The sequence below is a fragment of the Brassica oleracea genome, chromosome C3, assembly GCF_000695525.1.
Source record: "Brassica oleracea var. oleracea cultivar TO1000 chromosome C3, BOL, whole genome shotgun sequence".
Lineage (NCBI taxonomy): Eukaryota > Viridiplantae > Streptophyta > Magnoliopsida > Brassicales > Brassicaceae > Brassica > Brassica oleracea.
This window is the reverse complement of record NC_027750.1, coordinates 33,962,711-33,980,105: the sequence shown is the minus strand read 5'-3', so window position 1 is coordinate 33,980,105 and position 17,395 is coordinate 33,962,711. Positions and strand designations below refer to the sequence as shown.

The 17,395-nt window shown below is 33.7% G+C and overlaps 1 protein-coding gene across 1 annotated transcript; it reads left to right on the top strand.

The window, feature by feature from the left end:
- The first annotated feature begins 3,862 nt into the window (after positions 1-3,862).
- LOC106332543 (glutathione S-transferase F4-like) lies at positions 3,863-8,266 on the top strand. Its single transcript, XM_013771010.1, has 4 exons — positions 3,863-3,969; positions 4,055-4,197; positions 7,653-7,701; positions 7,805-8,266. Exons 1-4 carry the CDS (start codon positions 3,897-3,899, stop codon positions 8,263-8,265), a joined length of 726 nt encoding a protein of 241 aa, XP_013626464.1. The 5' UTR covers positions 3,863-3,896; the 3' UTR covers position 8,266.
- The last annotated feature ends 9,129 nt before the right edge of the window (positions 8,267-17,395 follow it).

The window sequence follows — 17,395 nt, the reverse complement described above, 5'->3', positions numbered from 1 at the left end:
TTTTTTTTTTATAATGTCGATTACTTACTTGTTCATATTTACTTACTTTAAATATTTTTGTAGGCGGTTCCTAAAAGGAAAGGAGGCCGTTTAGTTGGGTTGGCCCGTCGTGCTTCTTCGTATCCGGCATCTTCTTCGCAAGCTCCGTATGCCGATCCCATGATTCTCGAGGAGCTACATGACAAAGATGAACGGATTGGGGCATTGGAGGAGCAGAACACCACTATCCTTTCGGAGAATGCCACTATCCGTTCGGAGAATGCCACTATCCTTGCTGAGTTGGCATCCCAGAAGAAGTTCAACACCGAGATTATGCAGAAGCTAGATCGTTTGATGTCTTCGAGTTCATCTTAGTTTATTTCGGTTTTATAAAACTTTCGGAATGTTTTTTTTTTCTATTTCGGTTTGTATGAATTTTAAACTTTATGAATGTTTTTTTCCTATTTCGGTTTTTATGAATTTAAATTTTATAATATTATTAGTTTTAAATTTCCAATTTTTTAAATTTATTAATATCAAAAAATATATAAAAATGCAAAATTAATTTGTAAAAAAAAAAGGGTATATACCGACGGACAACGGTCGTCGGAATATACCGACGGACATATATCCGTCGGAATTTACCGACAAACTCATTTCCGTCGGAATATACCGACGAACGTGGTTCGTCGGTATATTCCGACGACCTATGTCCGTCGGTAAATTCCGACGGATACAGTTCGTCGGAATAAACCGAGGAACCACGTTCGTCGGAATTGTAGTTTTCCGATGAACTCTGGTCTCGTGTAGCCGCATCGTAATATCGTCGGAAGTTCGTCAGAATGACGTTTCTTGGTATTCGTCAGAAAGTCGTCGGAATTTCTGACGAAATTCCGACGAATTTTTTTTTTCCGACGAAACGATACCGACGGACGGGTTCGTCGGAAATTCGTCGGAATAGACCGATTCCGACGAATTACCGACGATTTCGGCCATCAGAATCCCCCTGTTTTCTTGTAGTGAATTACTTGCAAGTTACTTGCCCCGTTCTATTACTTGCTATTCACGAGTACTTATGAACTATTTATGAGTACTTGTGAACTATTTACGAATTTTTCTGAGTACTTAAGAATTACTTACTAAATAATATTTTATTAAAAATAGACATGCAAGTTTGTTTTGCGTATTCTTTACTTAAAATAACATGTGAAATATTTTAAATGAAATATTTGTTCATATTATAAAGAATAACAATAAAAAGTATATGAATATTATGATATATAAGCATTGTATAATTTTCACGATGACAAAAAATGTCTTTTCTAATCAAGTAACATGTAATAACAAACTATACAGCTAATTTTTTATACTTGTTACTATTTAATACTTGACTGTATGACGACAAGTATTTAAAAATCAAGATGGATACGAAACAAGTAACAAGTATAAGAAGAGTAATGAGTATTTTTATCCAATCCTAAATACAAGTAAAAGAAAGGATAAATATGAACTAGTATTTAATGTGGAAGCCCTCTTGGTCCAGTGGTTTGACCAAAGGTTTACTAATGTTTTTACATCAGAAGATCTGAGTTTCAATCCCCGGAGAAGGCGAATTATGCAAAATACTGGAAAAAATGCTTAAAAGAAATCTTCGGCATCGGGCAAGGAGTATCGTCAATGAATCTTATAGGGCGGCTCATGGTAATACAGTCAGACGCGAATCCTAATAAGGCATGTAGAATTTTCTGCTGTAGTATCATTTATGTAACGTTTCTCATAGTTTGTAATAGCATAATTAACCAGTGTTAAAAAAAAGAACTAGTATTTAGTAGATCATGTAACAAATAACAAGTAATGAAGTAAGTAACAGAGCAAATAACGAGTAAGTAGTAAAAATAATAATGATACTTGATACTTGATTTGATCTTGCAAGTTATAAAAATTGTCGACTTGTTACTTACTTTGACAACACAGAGTACTTGAATTTTTAAAGTGGGTACAAATCAAATAGCGAATTTAAGGCGAGTAATGAGTAATGATGCCCAGGGCACTAAACATACCGGATTAAACCGATAGATCAATCACGGATCCAAAAAAACCAGAAGAAGAAAAATAGAAGAAGGAACTGAAGAGAATCGGAATTGAACCAGAGGCTGTGGCAAGATTAGATTGGTAGTGTGTCTCCTTTATCCTCTAAGTTATCCATCGTCCATTTCAATGCGTTCTTGCTGCTCTGTGAGAAATCCATCGTGATTCCTATCTTCCTGTGTTTCATCATCTTTCTCGACTTTACTGATCTGATTTTGTCTGTGTGAATGAGAAACAAGCATTGTGAGGATGTGCTTCTAGCTTTCAATGCTAAAGTTTATGGGATTGTTATGGATTTGGATCAATTTAACTCATTTGTTTTAATGTGAATAACGTGCATTTTAAAGAGGTAATTGTGAAAGAAACCATAGAAGATAGCGAAATTAGCTAAATACAAAAACCAGTAAAATAATTAGTTGCGTTGAAGATAAGGTATAAACAAAATGAAGATTAAGCCCCTCCCCCTTTAAAATAATTAGTTGCATGGAAGAAGCCATGTAACTTGACGGATGAGGTAGCTCGTTTGGTAAGGACTTTGAAGGCCAATTGTCATGCTTCCGGTTTCGACGCCAGGCGGAGGGGAACTGCCCATCCTGTCATCAAATGCGGTACTGGGTGTTGGGCTTTGTCCCCAGCCTAGGTAAAGCCCTCCCGGGTGAAGTGGACCGCTGCCTAACCGGGTCCAGGGGAATGATCCACGTAAGTGGGGAACCCCTGGATTATAAAAAAAAAAAAAAAAAAAAAAAGCCATGTAACTAGCGGTATGTCGTTTACTGTCATAAATGGTGAAACAAAATTAATGTTGATGTCGCATGCATTTATATTGTCTCCGTTTAATGTTAACCTTGGTTAACCATCTACCTAGCTCCTTGCTCCATTAAATAGTTATGTTCGGTGAGTAGTAGAAACACACAAGTGATATATAAGGGGTTCTTATATGAAGTAAAGTAGGAATTTACTTACGAATTACGATCCACGATTTCCAAGTCTGAGATTTGATTTGATTTTTGATAAATGTCAGAAGACTGGTTGTCATTTCATAACTGATGTGACGGATTGCGGATTTGCGGTAATCATGGAGGATGGCGAGAGGTTCGAAACTTTAGAGGCCATTGTTAGACGCCGGTATTGTGTAGAAGAGTCGACTCTGATGGTGATAACTTATAGATTACCTGACTGGATGCTTTCCCTAAGTGGTATGACTCCACGTGAGTAGTCACGTATTAGCTACGATTTATTTTGTGATTAAATAAGATACAACTAAAGCGATTAAATCGTGACTAATTGGTCACGAGTATTTGGTGACTAATTGGTATTTAACAGTTACGATTAGTCATAATGTTTTTAGTTACAAACGTTAGCTATTTTTTTCGTGGCTTTTCATGACTATAGTTTTATATAGCCACAAAATTTACCCTTTGTTCACGTAAGAAATGTGACTATAGCTGTTTTTTCTACTAGCGGTAGTGTTTTTAAGTTGTTTGAAAAAATAATAAAACACGATCTATCTATTTTTTTGAACACCAAACAAGATCTCTCTATATACAAGTTTTTGATTGAATTTTAAAACAAGTCTTTTTTTTAATCAACAGCTAAAACAAATCTTACTGACTGTCGATCCCTTGTTTTTATTTTAATCATTGGAACAATTCATCTCCTGGGACACAAGAAAGGTGGCGACTCTTTACGTGGATGTCAGTTAAAGCAAAAAGTTCCTTGCTTTTGTATTGCGAAAGAAAGTAATATATATATATATATAACTTAGCATCTTATATTTTTTTTTTGATATGTATAGTTACATCATTTAGTTGAAAACCCATTATAAATCAATGAGCTATACAAGTAGTGTCTCGATGGATGACAGTACCATGGTGTTCAACCTGATGCCAAATGCTGATTTTGGTAAAAATAAAATAGGCTATTCATGATTTCACATTATGAATTTCTTTTATATAATTATTCTAACTTAACAATAATATGTGAGAAGGTTACAAGGTCCATGGCGATCCTTTCTCCACCAACACAAGGCGTGTTCTAGCTGTTCTCCTTGAGAAAGGGATCTCTTACGAGCCCATTACCGTTAATTTGAAAACCGGGGAGCACAAACGGGAATCTTACCTCTCTCTCAACGTAAGTTATTGTATAGCCAAGAAAACAAAAGATAGCTTCAGACTGGGGGTTGGGTTACACACCTCTACATACTTTTCATTCAAGGCTTGCTAATTCTAGGTTAAATTATTATCTATGTTAAATCCTCTATATATTGATAGAGAAACATTTAAAAAGTTATAACATGTAGTTTGTACTAATTAAAAAAGTGTCTTGCTGTGTTGGCACGTAATTGAAATGTTAATTTTGCTTACATGGCGGATTAAAAATCAATTGAAAATTTTGTTAGTCCAAAATTAAATTGCTAGGAAATGTTATATTATATAGTATGATCATTATGGACCATTCATTTATCAAATTGAAATTATTATATATATTTTCCTTAAATAAACTTACGGAATTACCTAATGTGATTAAAATATATATGACATTTAATGATTTTAATTAATAAAGATTTGCTAATAATTTGTATACTTTCTATCATTTCTGTTTAATTATTTATTATTAAAATAAATTACACAATTACATTAATCATATAATAAAAATTTAATTTTTTTGTATATGTTGTATTTTGAATTTTTCAAAACGAGCATAAATTACTAAAACTGTTAAAAGTCTCACATAAACTTTTGTGATCAAAGTTTAATTTTTTTCTATAATAAGATACAATGATTATAAAATCATATGAATAAATAATTTTATTATAATAGGTGTTTATGTTAATATATATATATACATATATATAAAAATTAAACTATACATCATATGAAAATACATACTTATATTTTGATATCTGCGTTGAACATATATTGAAAAGTTAATATTTTAATTTTGAAATCTTCATTCTTTTTTTAAATGATTATAAATTATTGAAACTACTAAACATTTCATATTAAAAATTGTTGGTGTAAAATATATACTATATATCTATTTTAATATCATTTAAATTTAATTATATATCATATACGATAGATAAGATTGATTTTTTTTCATTTATTTTCCCTAAAATGATTGCGAATAAACAAGACCGGTCGTTTGATTTATATGCGCACGCCAATTTATTACATAATAGTAACTGATTTTTTAGTTATTTAATATATAATAATTATTTTATTATTTCATAATATGCAGAAAAACATAAAATAAGTAATAAAAATATTTATTCTACACCAAGCATGGATCTTAACCTAAGTATGTATCTCTTTAATAATTTTAAATCTTAAACATTTTCTAAATCTCTGGCCAAAACAAAATAACGAAATTAGAATAAGCTCAAAATCAATATTTATATCGAGCAATAACCAAAATGAAAAAAGCGACACAAAATGAGAAAAATATTGAAGATAGATAGGATTGACACGTGAACGTTAACTTCTCATAACCATAATTAACTTTTCAATTGCTAAATCATGATATAAAACCGAGCTGGCATAATTTCATTGTAACCAAATAGTAGGCCTGAGATTCTTCGGCCTAAACGTTAGGTTCTTATGCGATAAGTGATTTTTTACCTAAAATATTTTTAAAAATGAGATCAGTTCATTAGTAAACAAATTATGTAATTAACAAATTTTTTTTAAAAAAAATTGTTTAAGGGCCAAAAATATTAATTCGATCAAGAATATAAATTTTATTTTTCAATACAATATTTCTTAAATAATTTTCATATAAATTCACCATGCGCAAGGCGCAAGTCTTATCCTAATACATATTAAATTAGATGAATATCTACTTTAATTAAAGCCAATTTGTGATAACTGGACTGGTCAATATCACTTATAATAGTTATAACTTATAACCCCTTCTAACTTCTGCTATATATGAGGACATTGTCTCTAATATGCTCCATCCAGATGTTAGTTCTCTAGCCATCAATCTTGAAATGTTTGGGTACACATGTACCATCAATCTTTGAGCTCGTCCTGTCTCTCCAACGGGATGCAGTCCTGAAGCGCATCGAAGGCCAGGTGAGGTTCTCTTACTCGGGTCAGGGCGCCGTTTTTGCTACTTCGGTTGGGTCAGTCGGAGTCTGGCGGCGAGGAGACCTGTCGGGAATTTGGCCATCCCGGTGTTTCGATGGCCTCTTGGTCGTTTGAACATGCTCAGCTTTCTCTTTGGTGCAGGTTAAGGAACACTCGATTTTGGTTTTTGCCTTCATCACAACCTGTTGTTTCTTGGATTAGTATTGTATTGGTGGTCCTTTCGGATCTGATGCAATTCCTAGTCCCCCTTGGATTCTCGAGGCTCTGGTATGTTATCTCTGCCTCTCTTCCACTCGGATAATGAGCTTAAAGTCGGTGGAGAGAACAAGCTTGGTGAGATCGTCAAGAACCAGCTACTCCGGTAATGGCACGAGAAGTAACCGGCAACCGAGGAAACGAGGTGAACGCCACCTTCCTTGTGGATACCATTAACGGTTGAGAACGACAATTGATAATCTAAGGATTGCGGAGACGGTTAGTGGAATGCGCCGGGGTGGTGGTTGAGCGAAGCTAGCTTAGTTTACGTTTGATTTAGATCATTTTGTTCAAATTGAGCTTGTAATCGAAACTTGAAATCCCATTTCGGATCGTGAAATAATATATATAATTAAAAAAAAAACTTTGAGCTGGTTCGATTATGGATCAACGTACGTATTTTTTCGCCAAAAAGAAAGAAAGAAAGATTAGTCAGCAGTCATGTTAGGAGTCCGATTTTGCGGCGATTATGGTTTGTTAGGACAAAAACTCAGAGCTTTTTAAAAGTTCACTTTTTTCTTTCATTAAAATGTTAAACACTAGTTTTTAGTTGATAGATTTAGCACTATTGTCTATTTACTATAACTAATACATAATCAAGAAAAAAGATGGAAATTGTGACGAAGGTTAAAGAGTCGACCGCAGTAGAGTTGCAGTTATCAATCTTCACAAGAAGAAGACAGGAGCATGTATGTTATTTACACGCTCATTAAATGCTTAAAACAGAAAAATGGGTTAAGAACAGAAAAAAACGGCTTAAATGAACACATATGTCTACAGAGTATAGGATTTAAACCACAGTGTCACGTTAAACTTTTTGTATAATGTGACCAAAGTAATATAAATAACAAACATACGTAAAAACTTTTACAAAACTAATTCTTGATTTATGTCGTTTAGTCCTGGACTTATTAATTTGGAGGATAGGCCCAATCCGACCACCCGACTAACTTCTAATCATAATTCCGAACACGGGGTTAGTTTCTTCAAAGTGGGATTATTTTCATTCAAATCATGCTAGGTTTAATTCTCGTCTATGTTTATTTGATGTATATATTTGCATGTTTCTAAATTTCAATCTAATTATTAGTCCACCTGTTTGATCAGGTTTATAGAACGACTTCGTGAATCTTCTACTTATATTTGTTAGATATAGATTCTGAATGTTTTATAATCACTAATGATTGGTTACTTGTGACACAAGGATGTCAAGTTTTAACAATGTTGTTATTGATGCAGCCATTTGGTCAAGTCCCAGTGTTTGAAGATGGAAACATTAAGCTATGTGGTGATTTAATTTAAATTACGCACTAATAAACAACATCATGATAATTGTTTTCTATTCTATTTAATCTATTTTTATACTAATTTCAGTTTCAAACTTCTTACAGAGTCTCGAGCCATCACACAATACATTGCATATGTGCATAGCTCAAGAGGCACACAGCTTTTGAATTTACAAAGCCACAAGACAATGGGAACACTAACAATGTGGATGGAAATCGAAGCTCACCAGTTCGATCCATTCGCATCTGTACTCACTTGGGAGCAAGTCATTAAACCTCTCTACGGTCTAGAGACTGACCTGACGGTCGTGGAAGAAAATGAAGCTAGTCTAGAGAATGTTCTAAATGTCTATGAAAAACGACTCGGAGAATCTAAATTCTTGGCTTGTAATACCTTTACTTTGGTTGATCTTCACCACTTACCCAATATACAATACCTTTTGGGGACTCCAACGAAAAGATTGTTTGAAAATCGACCTAAAGTACGTACGTGGGTGGATGACATTACTGGCAGAGAGGCTTGGAAGCTGGCTTGTGATCATGACAAGTCGTGGTTTGGTAAGTAAAGGAAATAACTGAAAGCAAAATAAAACTGCCAGGGAGTGTGTTTGTGTGTTATGTTGGGGTACTCTTTGTTTGTAAGTGTGTGCTGTTGTTAAAGTAAACTTACGTTGTTTGTTGACTGTTGTGTGGTGCATCCTATAAGAGTCGTTGTGTGTTGGTTTGTGTATGTCCGATGTATATGAATAAAGGGAATACAAATAATATTAATTTAAATTTATTAGAGATAATAGATCATTTATGTTAATACGTCTTATCTTTGTAGGTTGACAGAAAGCTCTAAATTAGATCATTTTTCAACCCTTGCTATTTTTGTCTCTAAATATAATATAATAGAAGAAAAATTTCTCCATTTTATTTCTATATTTCATCTTAATTGCTATTTTCATCTATATTTAGAAGAAGACATAGCATTCAATATAAATTCATTTTTTTTCTTTTAAAAATAATTCCCTAACTTTAACTCTTTTTTTTTTTTAACTAGGACCAAAATAAATACTTATACAGAAATAAAAGTTTTAAGAAAACAGAGTCTCACTTTTTATTTACATATTATTTCTTTAAAGAAATCTTAAGTTTAGTGTTCCAAAAAAAAACTTAAGTTCAAATAATATAATAATTTTCTAAAATCATGAAAATTTAATATAAATAGAATTAAATTATAACTATCATAATAAAATATTAATCTAAAATAAAAATAAATATATTAAAATATTATTTTAGAGGAAAAATAGAATAATACATTGAAGACGTGTTCATCTTATTATAGAATTCTCCTATTTTTGAGGAAAATATAGGAGAATGCTTTAGAGATGGTGTTAAATCAGGTATAATCAAACATGAAGCGTAATGTCTTATTTTGCCAAAAAAAAAAAGAAGTGTGATGTCTTATAATCTGATTCTAGGATGCTAGATTTAAAGCAATCAAGAAGATATGAGAAGTAAAACAATGGAAATCAAAACCAAAACTCAATTTTTATAAAGAAACAAATAATAGCATTGAAGAGCCGATGTGTTTTTGATGCTCAAACAACTAACAAGAAACAAAAAATAAAAATAAAAAGGCAAATTCGACAATGTACCATTTTTATTTTTTATTTTTTAAAAAGGCCTATTTTAGAATTTTCATAAGCCATATGAGAATTTGATCCGGCCTATCTCCAATCCACCCCTATTTTTCTTTTATTTTTATCTAAAATAAGAAAAACTCTATTATAGAAGTAAATTTGCTCTAAAGTGTAATAAATGTGACATATTTGATATGCTGAGTAAGCTTTCAATAGTGTTGATGTTGTTGACTTTTTTAATATTTGGGTCCATAATGAGTGGGATCACCGTTTTGTTTTTTTGTTATAGACTTGCAAGGTTTGGTAGGTTGGTTTTAAATAGAGAAATTAGGGGACAAAAGAAAATTTAAGTACATAACTACTATAAGGTATGTGTTATGATATACCATATATTATCTACAATATATACAAAATTACCCTCACCTCTTACCAACTAACACGCGCTTCTTCTTTCTATTTTTTTGTTTCTCTTTTTTTTTTCCTCTTCATCACAAAAGTCATGGAACCGTTAAATTTTGCTATGAACTTTCCAATCAAAACGAACTAATCAAAGTAATCCGGTTAGATTGAAGAGCATAAGATTCTGATTTCGCACGCTCTATAATCATCAAACACAACAACTGATTATCTGATTATTTTTCTTCATATATTTGATTGGCTTTACAATTTTGTTATTTTTGATACATGTAGATTAAGAAACAAATAATGCACAGAACATTGTGGTGTACTATTCTATTTGATAAACTTAGAATATAAATGATTTCTTATTCCTCCTCCTTCCCTTCCCCTCCTTCACGGTGCCCCTCCCCCTCCTCTCCTACCCCTTTGTCGCGACGAGACATCACTGTCACTCTTTCTTAATCTATAAATGATTTACATTGTGATGTTTCTATGTATCAAGTTGTCTATATTAATTGATATAGTATATTATAGTATGTTATGCATAACACGTCCAGTGGTTGTATCGAGTTTTCCATACTATGTTGTAATAATGTATAGTATAATTATTTAACAGATGAAACCCAACCTCATAACTAGTTGCCTCCTCTTACAATCTCTCTCTCTCACGATGTGTTGTTACAATAGAGCTTTGATATGCTATATCTATACCATAGGTTTGGTGAAATGGAATAGAACACATGGATTTTATCTTCTTATATGATATTCACGCGCATAGAGGGAGAGAAAGGGAAATTTGTTGGCCTAATTGTCCCATCCACCCCCTTATACTATTTGATAGCTATATTTTTAATTGTCAAGTCTCATATAAACTCTCTCTCTCTCTCTCTCTCTCTCTCTCTCTCTCTCTCTCTCTCTCTCACGATGTGTTGTTACAATAGAGCTTTGATATGCTATATCTATACCATAGGTTTGGTGAAATGGAATAGAACACATGGATTTTATCTTCTTATATGATATTCACGCGCATAGAGGGAGAGAAAGGGAAATTTGTTGGCCTAATTGTCCCATCCACCCCCTTATACTATTTGATAGCTATATTTTTAATTGTCAAGTCTCATATAAATATTGAGCAAAAAAGACCCTTTTAAATAGTTATGTTTTGTGGTAAAAAATTTAAACCTTAGACAAACGGAAAAGGTGATACATGTGGGCCAAATATTATCATATCCTTTTTAAGAGCACCATTATCCTAGATACCTTAAATGGGTCTCTTATTTTTTTTTTAATATTTTTTAATTGTAAAAGTTAATTAAGAGACTGGATTAAGAGATCCAAAAATTTCTGTGCTCCATTGCAAGTCTCTTATTTAAGGGTTCTTAAAAAAAAAAAAAATTTAATTAAACACCAAAGTTTTTTGATTTTTCTTATTAAACTTAAATTTTTTTCTTAAAACATAGTACAAGATAACATTTTAAACATTAATTTTAAAATAAAAACATAAAAAATAAATATTGATCAAAATTTTCATCGTCCGTCCCTCAAAAATGTTATGAGAAGAGGATGCCATATATGAAATTTTGAAAATTTTGTGAAGACAAGAAGAATGGAAGATTGAAAATTTTGAAAATTTTGCTTTTCAAGTGAATTGCAGATATATATAGAGAAGGATGGAAGTTGTCACTCGTGAACTATATGTGTGAACTTTAACAGAAGACTACAAACACCACAAGACTCCAACTCTCTCTGTCACTCTTGTACACCTGTGACACAAATACAAGTCAATGACACAATTACAACTCAATGACTCAATGACACAAGACAATGAAACAACAACTCTCTGTCACTCGTGAATGCTCCACTCCAATACCCGTGAATGCTCCACTCCAATGCTCCACTCCACTTCACCACCTGAAACAACAAGAATGAGAAACACAAATCTTTTAATGCTCTAGAACACAAGACAGTGAAACAACAAGACGCTTGAAACTTAAACTACAAGGACAGTAACAACAAGAAACTTGAACTACAAGGAACAGAGAATTAAACCGAAGGTTAAGCAACAAGAAACAACTTAAAAGTTTAAAAGTTTTTAGATTTACCTCTGTTGCAACTGGAACCTGACTCATGTCACTTGATCCATCCATGTAAAGGCAACAAAGACAGAACAATCAAAAAGAATCTAGCATTATCTGGACAAGTGTATGACCATATTACCTGGCAGAAATTACTTGCCATCTGGTGTGAAGGTGGCTTCTAGGGATGTACCTTGTGAAGGCTCCAAACTAAAACCACATTTCTACAAAACAAAGAAAAAATGATCAGCTCGCTTCAACATCTTCTCACCAACAGCTGAATGACCATTCTCTGCAGCAGTGTAAAGAGGAGTCTCTCCTTCAAAATCCTGCTTTGACAACAACTCTCTCAACTCTTCTCCATCGCAACCGCCTCGAATCAGCACTTTAACCTTCCCTAAGTTCTCAGTTCTAGCAGCTATATGGAGAGGCGAGTCACCTCTCTTCCCTGGCGACTCAGTCTTCTTCCTCCTCTCACCGATGAAGCTCAGCTGCCTCTCCATCACCACACGGAATATCTTCTGCTTCTCTAGAAACCCACCGCGGAAACTCTTCTGCCTCTCCATCGTTGCTGCTTTGCCAAAACTAGGAAACTTCTCCATAATAACTCCACGTTTCTGATTATGTACAGTGGCAACACCTCGGAAGCTCTGCTATTTCTCCATTGATCTTCCGAGCCTGCTTGGGTGATGATGATTCTCGACACTCTGCTTCTCCTCCATTATAGTCATATTGTTACTCCAATTTTTTCGTCGTTATCAACAAAGATACCTAATATAACCCCAAATCTAGAAAAGGTACAAACTTTTCTTGAAATCACCTCGAAGCATCCATTTTTAAGCAGGAAAGAAACGAACTTTATGGAAAACGAATTGGAGAGTAGACAGCAAATATTCCCCAAAACTGTGAATAAACTTGGAATTGATTGAAGATTGGAAAAACTAAAAGTTCAGATTGAAACTGATTGATTCCGTTACCTTCAGAAGACCAAGAAAAACATTAGCAAAAATCTGAGAAACAAAGCAGAATCTTGAAGGAGCGAATCATCCTCGCTCGATGTCACCAGCAGATCATCAGTCCAGTGGAACCCCACCGAACGTATCTTCCCTCCCTGCAAATTCAACGATGAGATCAATCTTGAGAATTGGATTTTGGCAAAGTTAATCGGAGATCATAGAAAAAAGTAGTTGCGTACGAAGTCGGAGAAGACTGCTCCGATGGCCATACTACGTACCAGTCCGTCGTCTAGCTCCGTCAACGACATCTTCACGGTGAACAAACTGTGGAAGCACGAGACAGAGAGGAAGAGATAGAGAGGAAGAGAGAAAGGTGAAGAGAGGAAGGCAAAGACAGGAAGAGAAGAGACGTCTCTTCCAGTGCTTAATTAAGAGACATCTCTTATGATTATTACATTTTTTCTTTTTTTTTTAAATCCCAATTACACTAAGAAACCTGTGTAAGATACAGGGATAATGATGCTCTAAAAGCTATCTTCACCTTCCTATCGAAGAAATAATGATGTTTGCCAAAGCAAAACATAACCTAACTTCAAATGCTTTTGTAATGCCTTTGATGCTTTGTCTAAACATCCAAGATGGCGAAGAGCTTGATTGTGGTAAGAGAACTTACCATGTTTACTTACTATAGAAGGTAATGCTTATATGATTATTGTTTAAGTATTAATTAATACTATTTGTTATTTGCATCAAACTCTAAATCCAGAATCAGTTATGTATGCTTAGACAGTCCCGGCCCCATTAGTGCACAATATTGCCATTGGTTTTTGTAACGCTGAGAACCAAAAATAATTACTTCTACTGAAACAAATGAATTGATGTCAAAAAGAAAAAAATAAAATAAATGAATTGACAGGCTAGACTTGTATCATAACAATCGACAAACAATGACTGAAATTAATTTCATACGCAAAAAAAAAGGATATGATAAATAACACGGCTAACATGCACATAATCAAAATAGAGATCAGGCTAACATGCACTCTCTCTCCCTCTCTCTCTCTCTCTCTCTCTCTCTCTCTCTCTCTCTATCTCTCTCTCTCTCTCTCTCTACCTCTCTCTCTCTCTCTCTCTCTCACGATGTGTTGTTACGATAGAGCTTTGATAGGCTATATCTATACCATAGGTCTGGTGAAATGGAATAGAACACATGGGTTTTATCTTCTTATATGATATTCACGCGCACAGAGGGAGAGAAAGGGAAATTTGTTGGCCTAATTGTCCCATCCATCCCCTTATACTATTTGATGGCTATATTCTTAATTGTCAAGTCTCATATGAATATTGAGCAAAAAAGACCCTTTTAAATAATTATGTTTTGTGGTAAGAAGTTTAAACTTTAGACAGGCAGAAAATGTGACACATGTGGGCCAATTATTACGAGATCCTTTTTAAAAGCTATCTTCACCTTCCTATCGAAGAAATAATGATGTTTGCCAAGGAAACATAACCTAACTTCAAATGCTTTTGTAATGTCTTTGATGCTTTGTCTAAACATCAAAGATGGCGAAGAGCTTGATTGTGGTAAGAGAACTTACCATGTTTACTTACTATAGAAGGTAATGCTTATATGATTATTGTTTAAGTATTAATTAATACTATTTGTTATTTGCAGCAAACTCTAAATCCAGAATCAGTTGTGTATGCTTAGACAGTCCCGGTCCCATTAGTGCAAAATATTGCCATTGGTTTTTGTAACGCTGAGGACCAAAAATAGTTACTTCTATTACAAAAATTGATGTCAAAAAGAAAAAAATAAAATAAATGAATTGAGAGGCTAGACTTGTATCTTAACAATCGACAAACAATGACTGAAATTAATATCATACGCAAAACAAAAGGATATGATAAATAACACGGCTAACATGCACATAATCAAATTAGAGATCAGGCCATAAGAATCGAAAATGGAAACTGGATTCGTTTGAATGCTCTCATCAATGGGGCTCTATGCCAAACTTGTTTCACGACATGGGGGATGAGGCCATGGATTCTACATACTTCAAAATCTCTTATGTTGTGTGTTTTTAACGCCACTTCTAATCTTCTTTAATTATGTACTTTGCCTCGAGTGCAAAGGCAGAAGGGAGCTTAACCGCTAGACCCACCCGTCGAGCAGGGGCTTGACAAAAAAGTTACGAAAGTACAAACTAAAGTCTTTTTTTTTTGCAACAAACGGCTATTCTATTACTCAAACTAAAGTCATTTAATGGATTGGAAAAGTACTTACGTATATCTACATAAGTATATGATTAAAATAGAGTACTCCAAGTAGAGTACTATATGCAATACACTAAAAGTATAAGAATATGATCAAAATAATATGAAGATGAATGTTATCAGATTCCATTATTAATGGTGGTAAGCTACCAAATAATCTCTACTTTTTCTTAACAATAATATACTTTTACTACAAAGGAGAGTAGTGTTTTCCACTAAGCACATAGTTGTAATATTCTATTGCTATATTTGATGAAACATAGTAAGAACTCATAGTATTGTACTATTGACTTTTGATAGCAATTAGGGAGTGATTAGTGAGAGATTGACTGACTGATCTACTTGCTGCCCTTAGCTTTTTCGGCTGTCCATTTGTTCAAAAGCCAAAAGGAAAATCATATTTCTCTTATATGGTTCTTACCTTTACTATAAAAGTAGATTCCAATTTTTTTGAAAGATGTTAGCCCCCTTACCAAGACAAAGGTACGTCTGGTGGTACCAAACACAGCTTGGTCAATGTCGAGTTAGGTCTCGAGGTCAGACTCATTGTCGAGGTCAGACTCATTGTCGAGGCAGTAATGAGTATTCTGATGTAGAAAGAAAGCAGATCATATATAAACAGTATTATTAGTCCCAACCATCCTCCTTCTTTGGCAGCTTCAAACAAATGAAAGTATTCCAACTCCACATATAACGTTCTATCCTGTACTTGCCCCACATGTTATATACAATGATGGTCATCAATTCATCATGAATTGACTAAAGAGTGAGAGATAAGCAATCATTTGCTTTGAACCTAAACTTGTTTGGTCTAAAAAGTTTACCAAAAATATAAATCAACATTAAATGTAAATTGCCGATGTCATATTTAGTCGTAATCCATGTCATCAATTTAATAGACACTAGAGATGGACCCGCGCGCCCGCGCGGGTGTTGGCTTTGCAGTGGAGAAGGAAGAAAGTGATTTTCGTGATCAGAGCCCAAGTAAGTTGAAAAGAAGTAAGGAGGGGCAGTTATTAATTTTTGTATTTACATATTTATCAAAGTTGCAGAGATTACTATATTGTGTACTTTTCTAGTGTGTTGAGCGATTGTTTTTTTTTATAATGAACATATGTTGGTGAAAAAACGATCAGAAGCTATGAAGAAAGAAGTTTCTCTCCCACGTTCAGCAAGTGAATCCAGACAACAACTCACGGTTAGTAACTATGATCTTAACTTAGATGAAAGCAATGTAGTAGCATGTAGATTTAGAAATAAGATTGAACCATTGCCTTAGATAGTATTATATGGCTTTAGGATTGATTGAATAACGATGCATATCTGGGTTCTTGTGAATGAATGTGTTATAAATAACAAAGACGTTCATAAATATCTAAATTAAAGAAAAACACTAAGTATAACAGTTAAAGAAAAACTCTAATTTGTCAAACTAAAACAACCATCTTCAGAAACACACTAAACAAATTTGCTTAGAGAAAACAATCATGCTTGTCTGAATCATGAAAGGAACATAAACAATATAAATATAAAAATCTCTTTATGGTTGCGCACAAGTAAGAGATACCCTTACATCCCAACGATTTTCAATGCATCATCTGAACCTGCATGCCTCAAAAACAGTTGCGAGGGTTAAATTTTTAAAATATCTACAACAGCAGAAAAACTTAAAGATAATCAGAATGCGAGAATACCTTATCACTCAGACTCTTCAAGGTTATTAAAAACCTCTTTGAAAACAACATTAGTAGTTTTCTGTTTAGCTTTACCATCTTTGTCGACAATCAGAATTTTCAGTCCTTTCTTTGATGTGACCCTTGAAACAGCCACGTATAGCTGTCCATGTGAAAACACAGGTCTTGGTAGAAATAAACCAACTTCAGATAGTGATTGCCCTTGACTTTTGTTAATAGTTATTGCGAAAGCCACAGCCAAAGGCAATTGCCTTTTACGCATTTTAAAAGGCAATCTTGTGTCTGATGGAGTGATCAACAATCTCGGAATATATACTGTATTTCCGACCTTCTCTCCAGTAATGATCTTAGCTTTAACCATAAAATCCATAAGTTGAGTGATCTGTAGTCTTGTTCCATTCATTAACCCAGCTGCAGGATTTATGTTTCTTAAAACCATAACAGGACATCCGACCTTGAGCCTAAGACTATGGTTTGGCAAACCAGAAACCTTTATTTTGTTGAGAAAATCAGGACCCAGAGCTTCATCATTGAATGAAATTTTGTCAATTGGATCAACACTATATGCGCTGGTATATATCTTTTCTTCTCCTGCAAAATTACGAAACACTTGATTAGTACACAAATATGAATATAAGTCAGCTAATAAATCGATAGCAATATT